Source organism: Phyllobates terribilis, unplaced genomic scaffold (genome assembly GCF_046119375.1).
Source record: "Phyllobates terribilis strain yellow unplaced genomic scaffold, ASM4611937v1 Scaffold_13__5_contigs__length_258822181, whole genome shotgun sequence".
In the NCBI taxonomy this organism is placed as follows: domain Eukaryota; kingdom Metazoa; phylum Chordata; class Amphibia; order Anura; family Dendrobatidae; genus Phyllobates; species Phyllobates terribilis.
The window spans coordinates 130,590,755-130,612,446 of NW_027362773.1; the positions used below are offsets into that span (position 1 = coordinate 130,590,755).

The window sequence follows — 21,692 nt, forward strand, 5'->3', positions numbered from 1 at the left end:
AAGCGCTTTCCAGGCGATAGCATCACTTGGAAAGTGCTTGACAACTAGGTCACACTGTATAAATCCATGAAAACAGCATGGATTTATACAGTGTGAACCGTAAAAATTAAAACAAATAAAGCTATACTCACCCCCGAGGCCCCGGCGTGGCTGCAGCGCTCGTTCCTGTCTGCTTCCTGGCTGCCGGCACATCACGAGACAGAGCGGTGAAGGGCCTGCGGTCACATGACTGTGACGTCACCGAAGGTCCTTCAGCGCTGCTGGCATTCAGAGAGAAGACGCCGGACAGGTGAGTATAAACTTTATTTGTTATTTTATTCTTTTTTCACAGGTACAATGGTACCCAGGTCTGGATGAGAGTCTCCTCTCCTCCAGAACTGGGTACCATCCGCACATAGAGACGCATAGAAGCCGCTTGAAAAATGTACAGTCGCGGTTTCTGTGCGTCTCAATACAAGTCAATGGCGGGAGTTCCGCTGCGCTTCCGCAAAATTAAATGACATGCTGCGGATTTCTGTACGCAGCATAAACGCTGCGGAAAAATCCGCAGCATGTGCATAGAACATGCGGAATCCCCTTGGGGACCATGGGGTGCGGATTACCTAGCGTTTCACAAGCGTTTCCGCTGCGGAAATTCCGCAGCATAAACGCTTGAAAAACGCTACGTGGGCACACAGCCTTAGTCCCCTGGTCACCTTACCAGGGTCTTCTGGTCTAACCCCCTGCTCAGTGCAGGAGTCACTAAACCATCTCAGACAGATGTCTGTCCAGCCTCTGTGTGAAGACTTCCATTGAAGGAGAACTCACCACCTCTCGTGGTCGCCTGTTCCACTCGTTGATCACCCTCACTGTCAAAAAGTTTTTTCTAATATCTAATCTGTATCTTCTCCCTTTCAGTTTCTTTCCATTGCTTCTTGTGTTTCCATGTGCAAATGAGAATAAAGCTGATCCCTCTACACTGACAGCCCTTCAGATATTTGTAGACAGCTATTAAGTCTCCTCTCAGTCTTCTTTTTTGCAAGCTAAACATTCCCAAATCCTTTAACCGTTTCTCGTAGGACATAGTTTGCAGTCCGCTCACCATCCTGGTAGTTCTTCTCTGAACTTGCTCCAGGTTTTCAATGTCTTTTTTTTAACAATGTGGAGCCAAGAACTGGACACAGTATTCCAGATGAGGTAAGACCAAGGAGGAGTAGAGGGGGATAATTACTTCTCGTGATCTAGACTCTTTGCTTCTCTTAATACATCACAGAACTGTTTGCCTTTTTATTGCTGCTGCATCACACTGTTGACTCATGTGCAGTCTGTGATCTATTAGTATACCCAAGTCTTTTTCACACGTGCTGTTGCTTAGTTCTATTCCTCCCATTCAGTAGATGTCATTTTTGTTTTTCTTGCACAGATGTAGAATCTTGCATTTCTCTGTTAAATACCATTCTATTAGTCGCTGCTCATTGTTCAAGCTTATCCAGATCGTTCTGAATCCTTTCTCTGCCTTCTAGTGTTGGCTATTCCTCCTAGCTTTGCATCGTCAGAAAATTTGATTAGTTTACCTTCAGTTCCTTTTATCTAGATCATTTATAAAAATGTTGAACAACACAGGGGCCAGGACAGAGACTTGTGGTACCCCACTTGACACACTCTTCCAATTAGATGTTCCTTACCCAGCATCCTTCAAATGTTTAGTTGGCTACTGACTATGGACAGCTGTAAAACAGGCCATAAGATCTTTTCCTGGGAGTGGGGGGTGGTGATGATTGCCCAAATAACTGTTCATGATAATGGTTAGCAAATGAAAGATAAAGGATACAGTAATTTGATTATCACAATTGTGTTTTTTACCTTAACATTATCATTGGTCGGTATCACATCCACCCGTGTAAATGGGATCTGCTGCCAGCGACAATGTAAGGCTATGTGCCCACAATGCAGAAATGAAGCAGAAATTTTCCGGAGCATTTCTGCATGTCAGAAAAAACGCGTGAGATTTTTACACACGTTTTTGAAGCGCTTTTTTACTTGCGGATTTGCCATGCGTTTTTCCAATGCATTGTATAGGCAAATCAGCATGCGGAAAAGCATAAGAAATGGTCATGCTGCGTTTTTTTTTCCGCACCTAAAATCCGCGCAGAAAAAATCCTGACTATGTGCACAGAACTTGCAAAATATCATAGGAAGTCATGGGATAAGATGTGCAATGCGTTTCTGCTGCATTTCCGCACGAAAAAAAAAAAAAAAAGCACAAAAAAAACGCACCAAATCCACATCATGTGCACATAGCCTAAAGGACTAGATGGACTCTTCATAACCTGATTGCTTTGCTTCTTCCTATTCATTCCGCTTGTATTGCTACTGCACAGTCATGGCCAAAAGTTTTCAGGCCAACACAAGTTTTTGGTTTTCACAAAGTTTTGCTGCTTGAGTGTTTTTAGCTTTTTTGGTCAGATGTTTTTATGGTTACTGCAATTATAAACAATTTCATAAGTTTTTAAACTTTTATTAATTTTTAGGCAATGAATTGGTGGAGAAAGGTTGAACTTGATCTTTTTTAAACCTATACAACTATGTAACATTTACACCACTGACCCTTATTTTTCAAGATTTCTACCCCTTGTACTGGCAGCTGGATGTCAGCTTCTGGGCCAAATCCTGGACACTCCTCAGATGTCAATCCCATTGAGAAGCTGTGGTCAATTCTCAAAAAGAAGGGTGGAGGACAAAACCTTAGAAATTGTGATAAACTCCCAGCACTGATTAGACAAGAATGGGTCATCAGTGAGAATTTGGCCCAGAAGTTGATATCCAGCCCCCAGGGCAAGAGGTAGAAGTCTTGAAATTTAAGGGTGTAAATATTGACTCACTGCATAAACTTAATAAAAGTTTAAAAACTTACAAATGTTACATCAGTAACCAGAGAAACATCCGACAAAAAGGTCTTAAAACACCGAAGTAGCAAAACTTTGTCTCAGTCTCAACACTCTTGGCCATGACTGTAGAGCAGCTGGACTGCGCTGGAGGCTTCTGGATACTGTGGTGCAATCCTAAAATCAGAGAACACAATGTTCAGCCTCTGGATGAGGTGACGAGAGTTGGCACTAACCTTCCATTACAGAGCAGGATTAGATTCTGAACGGCCGCCATTGTGGAGTTTTCATTTTGTCCCGTGATCAAATGTCTGTCCAAGACCATGTGAACGGCGTCCGGCTCACTGGCTAAAAACGGACAAAACGATGAAAGATATTCAATATTATTCAGTTCATTAACTGACGTTATTACCTTTATAGTCCCCTAACATCCCCTTATAGTGATCAGCCATGTTTTATTCTGAAATGTTGCAGCCCAACAACACAGCTTAAGAAATAAGTGAAGCATAGGGAGCGGGGGGGGGAGAAAGTCTGCGGGGCAGGTCCCTCTGGCTTCTCCCCACCCTGCCTCCGCTGAGGCAACTAAAGAGAGACCTGTCAATCAAGCGGAGCTCGTCGGAGAGAAGTTGGAGCGAGCGGCACAAGAAGACCTCCTTCTTCCCATGTCCACCTCGTTTTTTCAGCCATGCTTTCTCTAAAACACCGCAACATTTCACAGGATAATGAAGGACCATATCTAGATTTAAAGGTGCCAGCAGCAGGAAACAGCAGACAGGTTCACTTCATGAAAATGACTAGAATAATTGTTTTCTTAGTATAATAAAAAAAAAAACATTATAAAGGCAGATGGAGACGAGCGTGTTTTTGGACCTAGTGTGATCTGACAAAACATAGGACCAATGTTAATCTATGGAACTGAGCACATGTCCGATTTCTTTCCTCGAACAGAGATTGTCTAAGAAAAGAAATTGCAGCATGTCCGAGTTTGATCCAATATTCAGGTCGTATTCGACCATGCAAGTCAATGAGTCCGTGGAAACCATCAGACTGCACTCTGATCAGAGTGATATCTTAGTGTGATCTGAGTGTCATTTGCAAAATTTATCAGATTTTCTCAGATAACAAAATCGCACGTGTGCCCCTGCCCTAAGAGTCTTAAAACTAAGAGGGTGACCCAAAACAGGAGCAAAAAGCTGCCACCAGATCACCGACAATTAGAAAATTGGCCCTGGAGACTTGGTTTTCCGCCTAGATCTATTGTGTGACTGCTGGGTGATTCCACCCACTGCCAAAATCAAAGAGCCGGGCTGTCGCCGACCGCATCATCGTCATCACTGACATCATCATTGTCCAGCAGAGGCTGCCAGGGGCTAATTCAGTCAGAAAGCAAGAGCACATGGCAGCCGCCACATAAGAAAACATGGCATCAATGCTGCCATCAATCTCTGATGTGGAGATGAATTCAGGAAGTGGAATCTACATGAAAAAATAAAAGAATGGGCAACTCACATGTAACTTCCTACCAACAGGGGGCGCACATAAAAGTGTATTAAGAGGTGAATATAATGTGAAAGGGGGGACATAAACTTCTGCTGTGACCACTGTGAGGTTGGGGTGGAGAGGGTGTATGGAACGTATCCGATATGGGGGAAAAAGGAGGAGAAAGGCGCTGCTGCACCGAATATCGGGGTTACAATAAGGCAATTTTATGACTGCTGTTTGGCATAAGGGGAATTGTACAATATAAGTGAAAAGCAAAGTACTTCTCTGACTACTGTGGGGGAAACCTAGTGGTAAGGTACTGCAGTGACTACTGTGGGGGAAACCTAGTGGTAAGGTACTGCAGTGACTACTGTGGGGGAAACCTAGTGGTAAGGTACTGCAGTGACTACTGTGGGGGAAACCTAGTGGTAAGGTACTGCAGTGACTACTGTGGGGGAAACAATGATAAGGTACTGCAATGAATACTGTGGGGGAAACCTAGTGGTAAGGTACAGCAATGACTACTGTAGGGGGAAACCTAGTGGTAAGGTACTGCAGTGACTACTGTAGGGGGAAACCTAGTGGTAAGGTACTGCAGTGACTACTGTAGGGGGAAACCTAGTGGTAAGGTACTGCAATGACTACTGTAGGGGGAAACCTAGTGGTAAGGTACTGCAATGACTACTGTAGGGGGAAACATAGTGGTAATGTACTGCAATGACTACTGTGGGGGGAAACATAGTGGTAATGTACTGCAATGACTACTGTGGGGGGAAACATAGTGGTAATGTACTGCAATGACTACTGTGGGGGAAACATAGTGGTAATGTACTGCAATGACTACTGTGGAGGAAACAGTGGTAAGGTACTGCAGTGACTACTATGGGGGAAACATAGTGGTAAGGTACTGCAGTGACTATTGTGGGCAGGAGAAGCACTGCTGTGACTACTGTGGGAAATGGAGAGTGGCAAGGTATGTGTGTGACTACTGTGGGCATGGGAAGCCTTGCTGTGATGACTGTGGGGAAAAGGGAGATACAAGGTACAACTATGGGCAGGCAGAAGCACTGCAGTGACTACGGTGGGGAAAAGTGAGGAGTAAGATATTGCTGTGAATACTGTGGGGAAAAAAGGGAAGAGGCAATAAACTTCACTATCTTCAGGTGACCCCTGATTGTGCCATACAATACACTATAAAATCTATACATTTTGCTCCCCACAATCTTTGTTACTTTAATCTCAGGTATATCGGGGGACTTTACAGACAGCAGCCAAAGGTGAGACCCCCGGTTACCAATACTTACCACTAAATGTTGCCCCCGAGTCTTTAGCAAAGTCTTCAAGGATGAGCGGCAAGCTGGCAAAGTCTGGGTGACGGACCAGCTCATACACAGAGGGCTGAGGAAGGAGCAGAAGGGTCAGCCTCACAATTTCATAGGCAGTAACCACCATATTGATAGCTCAGCCCCAGTGATGTAAGACAGGGCTACTAGCCAGAATATGGCGAGGTGTGGGCCTCAATACTGGCTATGATAAATGCCAAAAGATTTTTTGGGCGAAATCATGGGTTAATATTTGGCACTGCCAGTTTTTCTGTGTTCTGCTTTGAAAAGAACAGAAGGAAAGGTGCATTTAAAAACCTTAATTAGGTTGTTGCATGTATTTTGGGCTAAAAATCATTTTTACCATTGGGTTTCATTAAAAATTTTGCATGATTTGGCTTTGACTGGCTCTTTGTAGCCCTGCACATTCAACTATGATTGGGGTCTGTGGCCATAAATCAGCAGAGGAACTCAGAAAAAGACAGGTAAGAGTTACCAACACCTTATCAAACCGTCATAGTGGGCCTACTGATGGATTCTCAGTTAACTCATTCTGCAGCCACGCAGAGACTAAAGAAGGCGAACGGTGCAAAATTTTTAATAAAAATTATTTTTAGCTCCAATTACATTCAAGTAGAAAAAATGTCTCGAAGGTGAACATCCCCTATAAACACACATTTAAATCAAGTTTTATTTTCTGTGAGCGTGAATATTACATAGTTACCGCATTTCATATTCTATACTGGCTCTTTATAGTGATGCAATTTGAGATATTTGGTATAAAACAAAGGTGATAAAAGTTACGGTACTTTTAGTGTTTATTTGAAATTTCATTGAAAATACGGATTTCGATTTTATTTTTTTTTAAATAAAAGTAATATATTCAATAACGGCTACGTGTCTGATGTTCTTCATTTGGCAAGGACTGTCAATCAATGTATACGAGAGGATGAAAGTATTATCAGGGACTTGCTCAAACGCCGTCATTTATTCTAGAAGTTATAGAGATAATGGTGTCAGATGATTTTAGCGACCACGATGGGTGTTACACACTGGTACAACATGAATAAATGACAGTAACTAAATGTGAGTGGGTTCAAACGTGTTCATGTTAAATACGGCGATATTTCAGTAATATCAGATTTTAGGCAACAAAGTAACAAGGACACAATTACAGATCCCACAATGGTCTCCAGCCGGCGTACACAGGGATGTCACAGCGTTATTCTCACCCCGGTCAGACTGTAGTCCTGAAAAGCCCAGGATTTATCCTCATTGGTCACGCAGCATAGGGCAGTCACTCCGTGCCCAATGGCACAAATGGGTTCTGCAAGGAAAGAACATAAATTAGTAAAGTAACCTTTAAAGAGGAATTCACAGGAATCACATCCGAAAATAAAAAAGGAACATTTTTGCTTTTCTAATAGAAATGCTTGGGTAATTCCATCCCCTTAAATCTTAGCAAAAAAAAATCTTATAAAAAATTTTATTTTGTCCTTCATGGAAAGTTATAAAACTTTGTCTTCATTCCTGTAAAAAAAAAATAAAAATTGCATGCAAGTGTCTTCCAAACCCCTTCATTTCCCCTGTCTATTCCCTGCTGCCTTCAGCTGCATTGAGATAAGGACGTACTCATCTGGAGTACAGATGATGACAGTGAAAGGGTCGGGGAAGAGAAGGATCCGGCCTGCGGAATTTCAGCAGCTAATCCTTGTGTTCTTTCTCTAGATAAACTGCCACCAGAGAAGACTCTCTCATAGAGAACATAGGAGCAGAGAATGCATGTGCAGGGGTGCACATAGAAATCATAGGGACCCATAGCAGAAGTTCTGCTTGGGGCCCCCCCTCCCAAACAAAAAAGCAACAACTTAATATTTGGTGAGGTCACAGAAGAGCATATCTCACAACTTTGCAGCCCTTTTCCTCCTATTGAAGCCCCTAGATTGAATTGCCCTTTCATTGCCCCCATAAAGTATGACGCCAAAAATATGTCCCCTAAACACAGTAAGATACCCCCACAATTAATTCCTCCACATTCACGGTATCATGACCCTACTGACCCCCCCCCCCCCTCAACTCCGCCTGTAAACTATGGTGACACAGTATGATGCCCCAACAGTGATCCCCACACAGCACAATGGGCCCCGCATAGTCCTCCATACAGAATAATAGGCCCCACATAGTCCTCCATACAGAATAATGGGCCCCACATAGTCCTCCATACAAAATAATGGCTCCTGTAGTGCTAAGATGTTAATGGCCATCAGGAATCCATATTGGTAGCCTGTCTTTAAAGAACCCTTTAAGATATTTCACAGTAACAGTTCAGTTTATGTTTGCCTTGTACTCACTCACTTGAGTGATCCAACTAGATAATAAGATAAGATATCAAAGCCACACAAAATAAAATGAAATATAAGCAGTTAAAGGGTTTTTGGTAAACGATGACATATTGCTAGAAATCAATTTCTGGGACCCGCACAAATCCTTAGAACAAATGGGATACTGGTCCTTCATAAAGTTTATCTGCACAGTGATGCTCCTATCCGCTATGCAGGGAATTACAACACATCTCCCCTTGAGAAAGCAATAAGGCGAAACGCGAGTCGGGACAGTGTGAAGAGATACTATCTTATGCACCATGGGTAAGCAACGCATTGTGCTTTTGACTATTATAGTCCCTGTCTGATATGTATAACTATGGGTATATTCTGATGTTATTGGAAGTATGTGTATTAACTATCTTCTAAGACTTTGTATATTGTAGCCCTCATAGTTTCTTCACTTTGAAATATGCACAACTGACAGAATTCCCCAGGGTGATACTATTTATTGATAGTCCTCCATCAGTATAACGTGGAGTGCATTACTATACCACATGGAGGACTATGTGGGGTGCATTACTATACCACATGGAAGACTATGTGGGGTGCATTACTATACCACATGGAGGACTATGTGGGGTGCATTACTATACCACATGGAGGACTATGTGGGGTGCATTATTATACCACATGGAGGACTATGTGGGGTGCATTACTATACCACATGGAGGACTATGTGGGGTGCATTATTATACCACATGGGGGACTATGTGGGGTGCATTATTATACCACATGGAGGACTATGTGGGGTGCATTATTATACCACATGGAGGACTATGTGTGGTGCATTATTATACCACATGGAGGACTATGTGGGGTGCATTATTATACCACATGGAGGACTATGTGGGGTGCATTATTATACCACATGGACCACTATGTGGGGTGCATTATTATACCACATGGACGACTATGTGGGGTGCATTATTATACCACATGTAGGATTATGTGGGGTGCACTATTATACCACATGGAGGACTATGTGGGGTGCATTATTATACCACATTGAGGACTATGTGGGGTGCATTATACTACATGCAGGACTATGTGGGGTGCATTATACTTCATGGAGGACTATGTGGGGTGCATTATACTACATGGAGGACTGTGGGGTGCTTTATACTACATGGAGGACTATGTGGGGTGCATTATACTACATGGAGGACTATGTGGGGTGCATTATACTACATGTTTCTTTTCCTCCTGATTAGACCTCATATATACGTTTTGTAAAAAAAAAAAAGATTTAATAGGTTCTAATAAGTATTGTTTTATGGTATTTGGTGGTTCATGGTTACTCCGTTTCTTGCATGCTCCTGGGTCTATAGTTTATAGGAATACTCAACCCCCCATTATTCTTACATATTGGAGCAACCTGGTAATTCCTTTTTGTTCCTAGCTTACTAGTATATGATGTGCTGTATGACTATTGTGTCTACTCTGAATCTCCATAATTATGCCAAATGACCTACAGGACTAGAGAGGTCAGGGGACATGGTAATGAAGGGACCTGATACTTTCCTGAGACAATGCCCTCTAAATAGCCCTACCTGCCAGTGAAAGTTGTCACCCTAGACACCCCACGCAACATTGGCACTCCCGCTCACCGTCATCTAGCCCTAGGAAACCCTAGGGAGCCCTGTGTTCAAAAATCACCCCTAATCTGGATGAATTCTCAAGAAAAGAAGAAGACAAAACATCCATAGATATAGACAAATTGACTATCCAAGGTAGATACTAGGTGATCTGATGTAGATAAGACACATAGATCACATATAGGTACTGCGCTGTGTTTATGCAGCAGAACAAGCAGGGTCATATGGTTAGTGATCAAACCCTACAGCGTGCACAAAATACCACCCAAGAAGGACAACAGAAAGATACCATATAAAAAAGTGACAGTGCAAAAATTATTAATACATGATAATATCACAGTAAGGCACAAATAGTGCTTAAAGCAAAAAAGGGGGTATAATAATACCTAATTGAGACAGATAACCCCTGCTAGGTCATATGAGCAGCAGCATAACACCGCACAAACGTATGGGATAAATGTCAGTTAATAAAGGACCTCAGAGCTACCAGTTCACAACGACCTTGACGCGTTTCCCCATCCTTGATATTTGCTCATCAGGGGGCATTTTAGGATAGTCCAGAGAAGTTTCTTGGAGTCATGATGCCTAGATATGAGCATGTCAAATAAAGGTCATCTTTTATTGGGGAAGGGGAATTATTTTGATTAATCAGACCTTGGTTACATCCCTGTATCCCTCTCATTATTATCGTCTTTTTATCAGTCTATCTACAAATTCTCTCTCTATAAGTTCATGTATCCAGTATTATAAGAAATATATAGCAGAATTCACTGTAGTGCAATAATACCGCCATGTCCCTTTAAGTTATCAGTGACATCTGTCACCATGACAATAAACAGCCAATAGGATTGCTGGATTTCAATTTGAAAAAGAAAAAAAAGTCCGTTATTCTCAGGCTGCTCTATCTCAGAGGAGAGTGAAGATGGACACCGGCCGTACAGCGATATATCAGCTATAAACCTGTAATAAAATATAAGTGACAGCTGATTTGTCTCATCACATGTCCATACAGAATAAACCAAGATGTCATGTTACTAATTGTTAGTATTGGCCCAAATACTTCACATAGAGACTCAGGCTTGGACTGGCCCACAGGAGAACAGGAGAATCCTCCAGTGGGCCACCTCCCTCTTATATGAGCAGTACTTGGAAAAATATAAGTGAATCAATATGTACAGACAAAGGCAGCATCTTCCTGATTTACCACCCAGTTCTTTGTTATATACATTTGTGACTGAGAATAATGTCACATTTGCATATAGCTGATAAGTGGGACCCTAGAGTTGGTTACTGGTGGGCCCTTGGCGCCACGGTCCAACACTGAAGAGACATCTACATGATAAGGAGCTTGCAGCTGGTACTCAGTCATCACCACTTGTCACATCTTCCATCTGGATGGATCCAATATTTAACAACAGCTCAGTCCTCTATAGGGAACAGAACCTGCAACCAAGTACCCAAAACCTATTCTGACTATTCCTGCTATTTTATAGGATTTTGACATGAGTGAAGACTACAGCGGAGACCATGTGGACAGGACCTTCAGCCGGCGTTGGATCAGATAAGATTCCTCCCATTGCTAGCTGACCATTCTCTGCACTGTGGTCAGATGGCTCCCGACAGCTTTACGTTTCTTTATCTTTGGGATGTTTCAGGTTTCCAGTAAATTTTTTTGGGGGGGTAAATATAACACTGTAGATTTTTGCACCAAAAAAATACGAGAAAGCTTAACTGATCCCCAACAGAGGTGCAGGTCTGAACATAACATAAGCCTCATAGGTAGAGCGGGGAATCAAACTGCTGTCCATGAAGGCTACAGAATGTTAGCATCTTGCATATACAAAAAAATAATTTTTCTAGCTTCTTTTCACGGACATTTCCCCTCCTAGTACTTAGCGGGATAGTTAGCAATATGGCGATCAGTAGTGCCGCTCTGTCACATCCTCATTGTATGGTTATGGTTGATCCTTATATCTGGTACTTTTCTCTTCAGTTAATATCACACCGGAGAAGACGCCAAGAAGACTGGCCTTATGTATGACCAAGAAGACTGGCCTTATGTATGACCAAGAAGACTGGCCTTATGTATGACCAAGAAGACTGGCCTTATGTATGACCAAGAAGACTGGCCTTATGTATGACCAAGAAGACTGGCCTTATGTATGACCAAGAAGACTGGCCTTATGTATGACCAAGAAGACTGGCCTTATGTATGACCAAGAAGACTGGCCTTATGTATGACCAAGAAGACTGGCCTTATGTATGACCAAGAAGACTGGCCTTATGTATGACCAAGAAGACTGGCCTTATGTATGAAGCTTCTCCTGTCACCCCTCTACAAGATGGAGGTTAGTGAGAAGACGATTATACTGCGGCCTTTAATTTTAAAGACAAAGGGATGTATTATAGGAATGTTTAATTACATTAAGTTAGTAATCTGCTCTCTTCATGCCGACCAGCCCAAAAGGCCAGAAGAAATATGCACCAAGGCATGAATATGAAGAACAACCTATACCATCCCGGAAGATCCAGAAGCAAGGACAATGATGGCTTAAGAACTGTGTATGAACCTGGATGAAGAAGAGGAAATCCAGAAAGAAGAAAGGAAGAAAAAAAGATATCAACATCAGAATTAAGATCGGCACCAGAAGAAGAAGCACTAGAAGAAGAAGCACCAGGACCACGCACTGCCATATCTGCCAATATATCAACCAGTATTTGAGAGGAAAGAAGAACATCATCTGCACAATCATGCTGAGACCTCTCAGCCAATAACATCATATACGGCGATTACTTAGAGGCAACTATACAAAAAAATAATAGTTATAATAAGAGTGGTATAAAACTATTATAGCAGCATATTAATATTAGTAGGAAAAACAGAAAAGTAGTAATTTTAGTAAAAAAAAAAAAACAGCAGAAATAAAAATGCAAAAGTAATAATAGTAGTTATAACAGAAGGTTTGATCTAGCAAAGTAAGCATTTGGGACCTTATTATTGGCAGGGGCATAGCATTAATAATAATAACAATTAGTTACAATAGTATAAATCGGGTATAGAGAAGTATTTGTCATAACAAGGGTAGTCAGCTAGTATTAACAACTATTCTATTAATATAGCCTTCTTTTGGATCAACAGCTTTAGACATAGGGGCTTTATTAATACAAGTTAGTGTAGTTTTAGTGTAGGGACCCATCTGAAGAGGTCGCCTTGTCGTTGGCAGATGGACTCGCACAATTTGATCAAATTGTGTGCTAAGAACCTCACATTTCTAGGTACTGTGTAGTAAATTTGGCAGTAAGGCAATTCAAAATTCATGTATACAGTATAATTTTTACGTATTTGTGCTGGCAGAATTTTGTTGCCTTTTTTTTTTTTTTCTTTTGCATTGCAACTACCGTAACTGCTCCTGCACATTTAGAAGACAAAGATATTGACTCAGGTACGACCGGGACACATTTGAGATGGACGGCGACAATCTGGAAGTTGTAAATGACTTCAACCTACTCGGATCAATGATCACTCAAGATGCAGCAACGACACCGGAAGTCAATATGAGAATAGCTATGGGCAAATCAACAATGAAGTCACTGGACAATATCTTCAAAATCGAGGAACATTTCACTGGTGAAGAAGACACGGCTTGTAGATAGATTGGTCTTTTCTGTGGTAACATACGGATGCGAAAACTGGACGATAAAGAAACAAGACAGAAGAAGAATCAACGCCTTAGAAATGTGGTGCTGGAGAAGGAGGTTATCAATACCACGGATGGCAAGAAGAACAAACAAATCAATCTTGGAACAAATGAATCCAGACATGTCACTGGAAGCCTGGATCACCAAGCTATGACTTGCCTAGTTTCTACACATCATATGAATGTGTATGAGAGCAATCATTGGAGAAGGACATCATGGTGGGAAGAATAGAAGGAACAAGGAGAAGAGAAAGACTAGAAACCCCGTGGAGAAACGGTGGAGAAGACCCTGGTGGACCTACCAAGCTTGCACAAGATCGATCTTCATACAGAGCGTTCATCCATCAAGTCGAAGACCGTTAAAAAAAGAATTAAATAAATAGTGATATACTGTAGCTGTATAATCAATAGTAGAGTTGGCAATGTTATGGTGGTACAGCTGTATAACTGATAAGAGGGGTGAAATAGCTGTGATTTGGCTGTACAATAAAAGGAAGAGGGTGATGTCACAACTGTAGTGATATAGCTTTGTAATAAATGGGAAGAGGTGATGACAAACCCCCCCGTACATAGAACTTACAGTGTCAAAACAGTCAAAAACACTGCCTCCTTACATCAAATATAAACACATTCGATGTCTGACAAGAGCAAAGAAACTGCCACCAAGGAGAAGAAGCTCCCTATCAGTCAATGTCAATTTAACTCCTTCACCCCAGGGCCATTTTTCGTTTTTTTGCATTTTCATTTTTTTCCTCCATTTCTTCCAAGAGCCATAACTTTTTTTTATTTTTCCATCCATATAGCCGTATGACAGCTTTTTTTTTTTTTGTGGGACGAGTTGTCATTCAAAAGTACATCATTCATTCTACAGCACAGTGTACGGTGAAAAAAAATCCAAGTGCGATGACATTGAAAAAAATGTTCACTACATGGTAAAACTGAGCAATATAATTCTCTAGGTCAGTACAAGTGCGCAGATACTAAACATGTATAGTTTACTTAAATAAAAAAAAACAAGAGAAAAAAAAAAACGGAAATTTTTAACAAAAAAAAAAAGTTTTGCTTTTGTTTCCATTTTTTGGGATCTGGGGCCGGGTGACGGCTTATTATTTGCACCCTGAGCTGACGGTTTTATTGATATCATTTTGGGTAAGATACGATGTTTTGATCGCCTGTTATTGCATCTTATTACAATGTTAAGACAGCCAAAAAATGTAATTCTGGGGTATTGATTTTTGTTTTAATTTTGTTTACGCCGTTTCCGGATTGGATTAATTTACTTTATATTTAGATAGATCGGACATTTCTGAACCCAGCGATACCAAATATGTGTATTTTTTTTTTATATACAGTATATATATATTTTTTTCAGATTTTTTTTTTTTACTTTTCACTGTATTTAATAGTCCCCTTAGGGGACTTGAAGTTTTGTTTATCCAATCGCTTGTTCTATATATAGTAGTGCATCAGCACTGATACATATAGCATAAATCACGATCTCCTGGTTTAAGGCCGGCATTCACAGGAGGATTGTAGTGATAGGCACAGGGGTAATCAGCAGACGCCCCCCCCCCCCCGACTGTCATATGACAACCCATCAGCGCCCCGTCATCACGTCACAGGCGCGTAGAATGGCGCATGTAGACTGACAGCAGGATTTGACAGCCATCATAAGCGGGGAAAGATGCAGGCTCAGCATGCGAGCCCGCATCAAAGGCAGGGACATGACATATGACGTAAATGTACGTCATATGTCGTGAAAGGGTTAAAGGGATTGTCCACTACTTGGACATCTCCTTCTTAATTACTGTAGTTGCCCAAATAAAAAAAAAATCCCTCATACTCACTTGCGCCATTCCCAGCACTCACACTTCCTTTAGGCATCCATGTATTGACTGAGGGAAGCGTGAGTAAAGCAGTCCAGTAAAGCCCATTGATTGGCTGCAGTGCTCACGTGAGTGCTGGTAGACACGGCACTTACTTTGTTGGGTTGGCGCCAGAGCGGGAGGTTATAAAAAGGTGTTTTTTTTTTGTTTTTTTTTAACTTTTACTTTACTTGGGGGACTGCAACATTCCAAGTAGGGGACAACCCCTTTAAATCATCAATGTACTTTCAGAAAACTTGTGAAAAGTTTTGTAGTTTCCTTTATTAAACAATACTCTACACTTCTCTCTATCTACCTAATCTCCTACATGGTCCTCCGTGTAGTATAATGCACTCCACATAGTCCTCCGTGTAGTATAATGCACTCCACATAGTCCTCCGTGTAGTATAATGCACTCCACATAGTCCTCCGTGTAGTATAATGCACTCCACATAGTCCTCCGTGTAGTATAATGCACTCCACATAGTCCTCCGTGTAGTATAATGCACTCCACATAGTCCTCCGTGTAGTATAATGCACTCCACATAGTCCTCCGTGTAATATAATGCACTCCACATAGTCCTCCGTGTAGTATAATGTACTCCACATAGTCCTCCGTGTAGTATAATGCACTCCACATAGTCCTCTGTGTAGTATAATGCACTCCACATAGTCCTCTGTGTAGTATAATGCACTCCACATAGTCCTCCATGTAGTATGATGTGCTCCACAATGTTCTCATTGATTTAAAAAAAAAAAAAAATCAATAAATACTCACCTCTCCTCGTTCCACCGCCGCTCCGATCTCTGCAGCATGTGGTGTGAAGCGCCGCACGTCTCAGCGCAACGGGCGCAATGTAGTGACATCATCGCGCCCGCTGTGATGAGACGTCAGGTCTCGGACGCAGAGTGAGAATGATGGAGGTGGGAGAGTCAGCCGATGGCTTCCTCTTCCATCATTGCTTTCAACTGTATCAGCATATAGGCAATGGCACCGCCCCCTGACTCACAGGCCCCATAGCGGCCGTGTGGTCTGCTGCTATTGGCGGTACGCCACTGTTAATGTTTATAGGGGAGCCAGGAGATTGCCTCCAGCCAAACAGGGTGAGAATCGGGAGGTCCCCATAAACATTAGATCGTTGGCTGATGCCACAGATATCGACAGGTTCAGCAGACTTTAATCTAATGCGTATTTCGGCCTTAAAATGGCGAACACGGGTACAGAGGCATTTCCAAAAATCCAAATCTTTAGATCTGCTTGGCGATGAGCAGGCACTCTCATCTCCATAAAGAGGTGACGACACAACGTCATTTAGACGCCAGGATATCTATAGAGTGTTTCAAGCAGAAGTCGCTTCAGGAGAACGAGGAAGGTGTTTTTCCTACAGTGTATATTTGGCATCTTTAATGTTGCTCTTTGCGGCAGCCTTACCGCCAGCATTTTGTTTTTTACATTATATATACACAATTGTAAAAAGCTTCAAAGAGAAAGCCAACTGAAGAATGGACAGGTCACTTATTTTGCAGCTTTTGAAGCTTGGAGAGGTGAAACAAAGATCAAAAAGATGGCAGTCGTTTTGGCATACCAATGCATGTGCTCATTCTTTTTAGCATTTTTTTAAGTGCCTTTTCAGGCAGGTTACAGAGCATACCCGGCTGATAAAGTCATGGTGTGCACATGCCCTAAGGAAGCCATTTTTCAGCACTGATCTCTCACTAAACACTAAAATCCCGCACTGATTCCTCACCGCGTTACGCATTTCCCATCTTACTTTTTTCTGTTTTGAAGTGTTGTAAGATTCTGGCCAGATAACCGCTATTAGCCAAGTCCGTCATCGCCCCCGGACAATGCGGGATTAAAAGTGCATGATAACGAGAACCTACGGAGGAAAAGAAAAAATTAACAGAAAAAAAGGGCCCTCTTACCACACACTCATATAAATACATATATTATATTGATTTTTTTTTCCACCCATATGCTTTTCAATGCAGAGGCTTTGAGTAAAAAAACGTATACTGCACGGTTTATTTAACCAACAAAAATGAACTGGAGTATAAGTTGGAGAGCATGCAAAATAGGAGCATGTTCACACTGGCCATTAAACAGACAAAGCCTAAGACAGAAACAGTAGGGTATATGTACATTTTGGTAAGTGAATAAGTAAAAGCAATAGTCCATATAAATAACATTGCGTACTTACTAAACACAGTTTTTGATTAAAAAAAAAAAAAGCATAAAAACCACCCCACCAGTGTCAAAGTGACCCTAATCGGGATGGTCCTAACCTCTAGTATTAAAACCTTACCTGGTGTCAAAGTGATGTCAGTGTGAATAAGGGCGTGTTGATTTTTTTTTTAGAATTGGAGCCTTCAGGAGACACATACAGTTGAAGCCAGAAGTTTACATACACTATATAAAAAGACACATATGTAAGTTTTTCTCAATATCTGACATGAAATCAGAATAAGCCTTTCCCGTTTTAGGTCAATTAGGATTATCATATTTTTTTTAATATTTGCCAGAATAATGAGAGAGAGAGAATGTTTTAAGGCATTTTTATTACTTAATGCAAAGTAAAAAGTTTACATACACTAAGATTACTATGCCTTTGAACAATTCTGGACTGCCCATAAGATGATGTCATGTGTTTGGAAGCTTCTGATAGTTTTTCTGACAACATCTGAGTTAATTAGAGACACACCTGTGGATGTATTTTAATGCACACCTGAAACACACTGCTTCTTTGTGTAGCATCATGGGAAAGTCTAAAGAAAAGATCCTAGTTACTTACCGGTAACGGGATTTTACAGAGCCCATGACAGCACCACCTGAGAGAGGGTATCCGCCCACCAAGGACAGGAACCTACTGAATAAAAAGGCGGTACCTCTCCTCCGCATCAGTTTTTGTTTCAGAGCATGAGAGGGCCTCCGAAGACAGGTTAATACATAACCACCACCTCAACATATGTACTAAACACCTTAAAAAAAGTGCACACCACAGTGATAAAGGGGAGGGAATTAATAGGGTGCTGTCATGGGCTCTGTAAAATCCCGTTACCGGTAAGTAACTAGGATCTTTTCCCCTTCTCCCATGACAGCACCACCTGAGAGATTTATAGAGATCAAATACCAGAGGGAGGGATCACCGCTTGCAACACCCTTCTACCAAAGGACAGATCAGTAGAAGAGGAAAGGTCAAGACGGTAATGTTTGTAAAATGTAGCAGGGGATGACCAAGTTGCCGCCTTACATATAATGTCGATGGGCACATCCGCCTTCTCAGCCCAGGAAGCAGCTACCGCTCTGGTGGAATGGGCCTTCAGGTTCTCAGGAACCGGCAGATTGCTAGAAGAGTAGGCTAAGGTAATAGTATCCCTGACCCATCTAGCTATGGTCCCCCTTGTAACCTTAAGTCCTTTCCTAGCCCCCTGAAAGGATATAAATAAAGCGTCACTCTTTCTCCAGGCTTTTGTCACTTCCAAATACTGGACTAACACCCTCTTAACATCTAAGGTGTGAAGCTTATGTTCCTCAGAATCCCTAGGATTAGGATAGAAGGAAGGGAGAGTGATTACTTGCGTCCTATGGAACTTGGAGGCTACCTTTGGAAGATAGGCCGGGTCTGGTCTTAAGATTACTCTATCCATACATACTTGAGTGAATGGATGGTTAACGGATAGTGCGTGTAAGTCACTGACTCTACGAGCTGATGTCAGGGCCACCAATAGCGCAGTCTTTAAAGTTAAGATTTTTTCTGAAACCTTCTCTAAGGGCTCGAAGGGAGGTTTGGTTAATGCTTCCAGAACTAAATTAAGGTCCCAAGGAGGCATTCTTGGAACAGGAATAGGTCTGGATCTATGACAGGCTTTAATAAATCTAATGATCCATCTATTTGCTGCCAAGTCATAATTATACAGTGTCCCCAGAGCCGATACCTGTACTTTAAGAGTACTGGTGGCTAGTCCCATGTTTAACCCCTTCTGGAGGAATTCTAGTATGGCCTCAATAGGAATCCTCCCTTTGGCAGACTGACCCGAGGTAGACAAGAACTTAGCCCAGGTTCTACCATAGATTCTAGTTGTTATCGGCTTTCTACTTGCTAGAAGGGTAGTAACAAGATCCGGAGAAAACCCCCTTTGCGTCAATAGCGACCTCTCAAAATCCAAGCCGTCAAATGCAGGCCCGCTCTTTGGGGATGACAGACTGGGCCCTGCCTGAGGAGATCCGGGATGTCCGGAAGAACCCATGGATCTGCTTGGGACATTCTCTTCATCCAAGTGAACCATGGTCTCTTGGGCCAGAACGGGGCGATCAATATAACCTTCGCCCGTTCCTCTCGGATCTTCCTCAGGATAGTAGGGATCAGTACTAAAGGGGGAAAGGCATAAGCTAGAGTGAAATTCCACTGAATCTGCAGCGCGTCCACCGCAAACGCCCCCTCTTTTGGATTCAGGGAGCAAAAGGTTTCGGTCTTCCGATTGTGTCTGTTTGCAAACAGATCTATCTGGGGCTGTCCCCACCGATCCACAATCTGCTGAAAAACGGCTGGATTCAACTCCCACTCTACTTGTTTCAAGATGTGACGACTCAAGAAATCGGCCTTTATGTTCTCTTCCCCTTTTATATGCAGTGCCGAGAGCGTAACCAGCCGACTCTCGGCAAACCTGAAGATCTGATCCGCTATTAACATCAGAGGGAGAGACCTGGTACCCCCCTGATGATTGATGTAGGCGACTGTTGATTTGTTGTCTGACATTATCCTGACGTGAGGACCCTGAAGAACAGAACTGAATTCTTTTAGCGCGTTTCTGGCTGCCAACAGCTCTTTCATGTTGGAAGAGAGACTTGTCTCGCTGTCCGACCAGAGGCCTTGTACAGAACGATCCCTTAGGTGAGCTCCCCAACCTTCCGCACTTGCGTCTGTTGTAATTGTATCCGACACCTGGAAGGTCCAAGGAACCCCCAAAGATAGGTTGACCGGCGATGTCCACCAGTCCAGGGAGTTGATCACAACATCTGGAAGAGATATTTTCCCATTCAGGCGACCTTTGAGCCGCCTGTCCGCTGCCAGAATCTCCTGTTGAAGACATCTGGAATGGTGCTGGGCCCACTGAACCGCCGGGATGCAAGACGTCATTGTACCCAACAGAGACATTGCACTCCTCAGGGTCATGGTCGGATTGCTGACAACCTGAGATGTTAGGGATCTGATCTTCAGTTTCTTTTCCTCTGGCAGAAGACAGGTTTGGTTTTCTGAGTCCAGAATGAGACCCAGGAAAGACTGAACCCTCTTTGGTTCTCGGCGCCATGGAAATGCCAAAGGGAAGAGCTGCGAACTGAAAATGCCTTACGTGCCTGCCGAATTGTACAGCTACTCTTAGAAACTGTTGATGATCTGGCAAAATCGGGACGTGGTAGTAGGCGTCCTTCAGATCGAGGACGCACATAAAACAGTCCGGAAATAACATCTTTATGGCCGATTTTATTGTTTCCATCTTGAAAGGCCTGTAGATTAAATGGTCGTTCAGTCTCTTTAAGTTCGCAATGGTCCTGAAGGAGCCGTCCGGCTTCTTTATTAGGAAGAGAGTCAAATAGAATCCTCTTCCTTGCTCGGGTGCAGGTGTTTCCACCAGAACTCCTTTCATGAGCAGAGAGAGAACTTCCTGCTGTAAGGCTATCTGTTCCGCTAAACCCCTGGGGGCTGATATTTTGACAGTGTTCTTGGGCCTGCTTTTGAACTCTAATGTGAGCCCCCTCCTGATTATCCCTAAGATCCAAGAATTGGATGAAATTTCCTTCCAGGCAGGCAGGAAGTGGGACAATCTTCCTCCCACCTGGGGGAACTGTCACTTAGGGGCTTTCTTATTCTCGGAGGAGGGACCCCCAAACATGAAGCCTCTGCTATACGGCTTTCGGTCTTTCCAGCTACCTTGGTCTCTGAGAGCTTTACTGCGGCTGTATTTTCTCTTCCGAAAGGAACTGTTAAATCGGGAACCAGACACCGTGGGAAATCCATGTTTTTTGTCTGCGGCTTTATCTAGGATGTCATCTAGACCTTTGCCGAACAAGAAGTCCCCCTCACAAGGGATTGAGCACAGTTTAGACTTTGACTGCACATCTCCTGGCCAGCTCTTGAGCCATAGTGCCCTAGGGGCTGCATTAGAGAGGTTTGCAGACCGGGCAGCCAGCCTAACTGAATCTGCCGATGCATCTGCCAGGAATGCAGCCGCTCCCTGCACAAGAGGAAGGTCTGATAGAATTTTCTCCCTGGACACATTCCCCCTGATCTGGTCTTCCAATTGTTGAAGCCAGATCATCATAGATCTAGCAGTGCAGGTCGCTGCTATTGCCGGTTTAAGGGCCCCTGCTGACGACTCCCAGGTTTGCTTAAGGAAGGACTCCGCTTTTTTATCCAGCGGGTCTTTTAAGGCTCCTAAATCCTCAAAGGGCAGAGTGGATTTTTTTGAAGATTTTGAAATGG

General features: G+C 42.7%; 1 protein-coding gene across 1 annotated transcript in view; it reads right to left on the minus strand.

The window, feature by feature from the left end:
• Window positions 1–21,692, minus strand: part of GATD1 (glutamine amidotransferase class 1 domain containing 1) — a 31,614-nt gene that overhangs the window by 3,602 nt on the left and 6,320 nt on the right. The window contains exons 4-7 of the mRNA XM_073658671.1: window positions 16,983–17,090; window positions 6,901–6,995; window positions 5,651–5,744; window positions 3,101–3,212 (exon numbers count right to left, since the gene is read on the minus strand). Coding sequence (XP_073514772.1) covers window positions 3,101–3,212; window positions 5,651–5,744; window positions 6,901–6,995; window positions 16,983–17,090 — 409 coding nt within the window. The remainder of the gene's footprint in view (window positions 1–3,100; window positions 3,213–5,650; window positions 5,745–6,900; window positions 6,996–16,982; window positions 17,091–21,692) is intronic.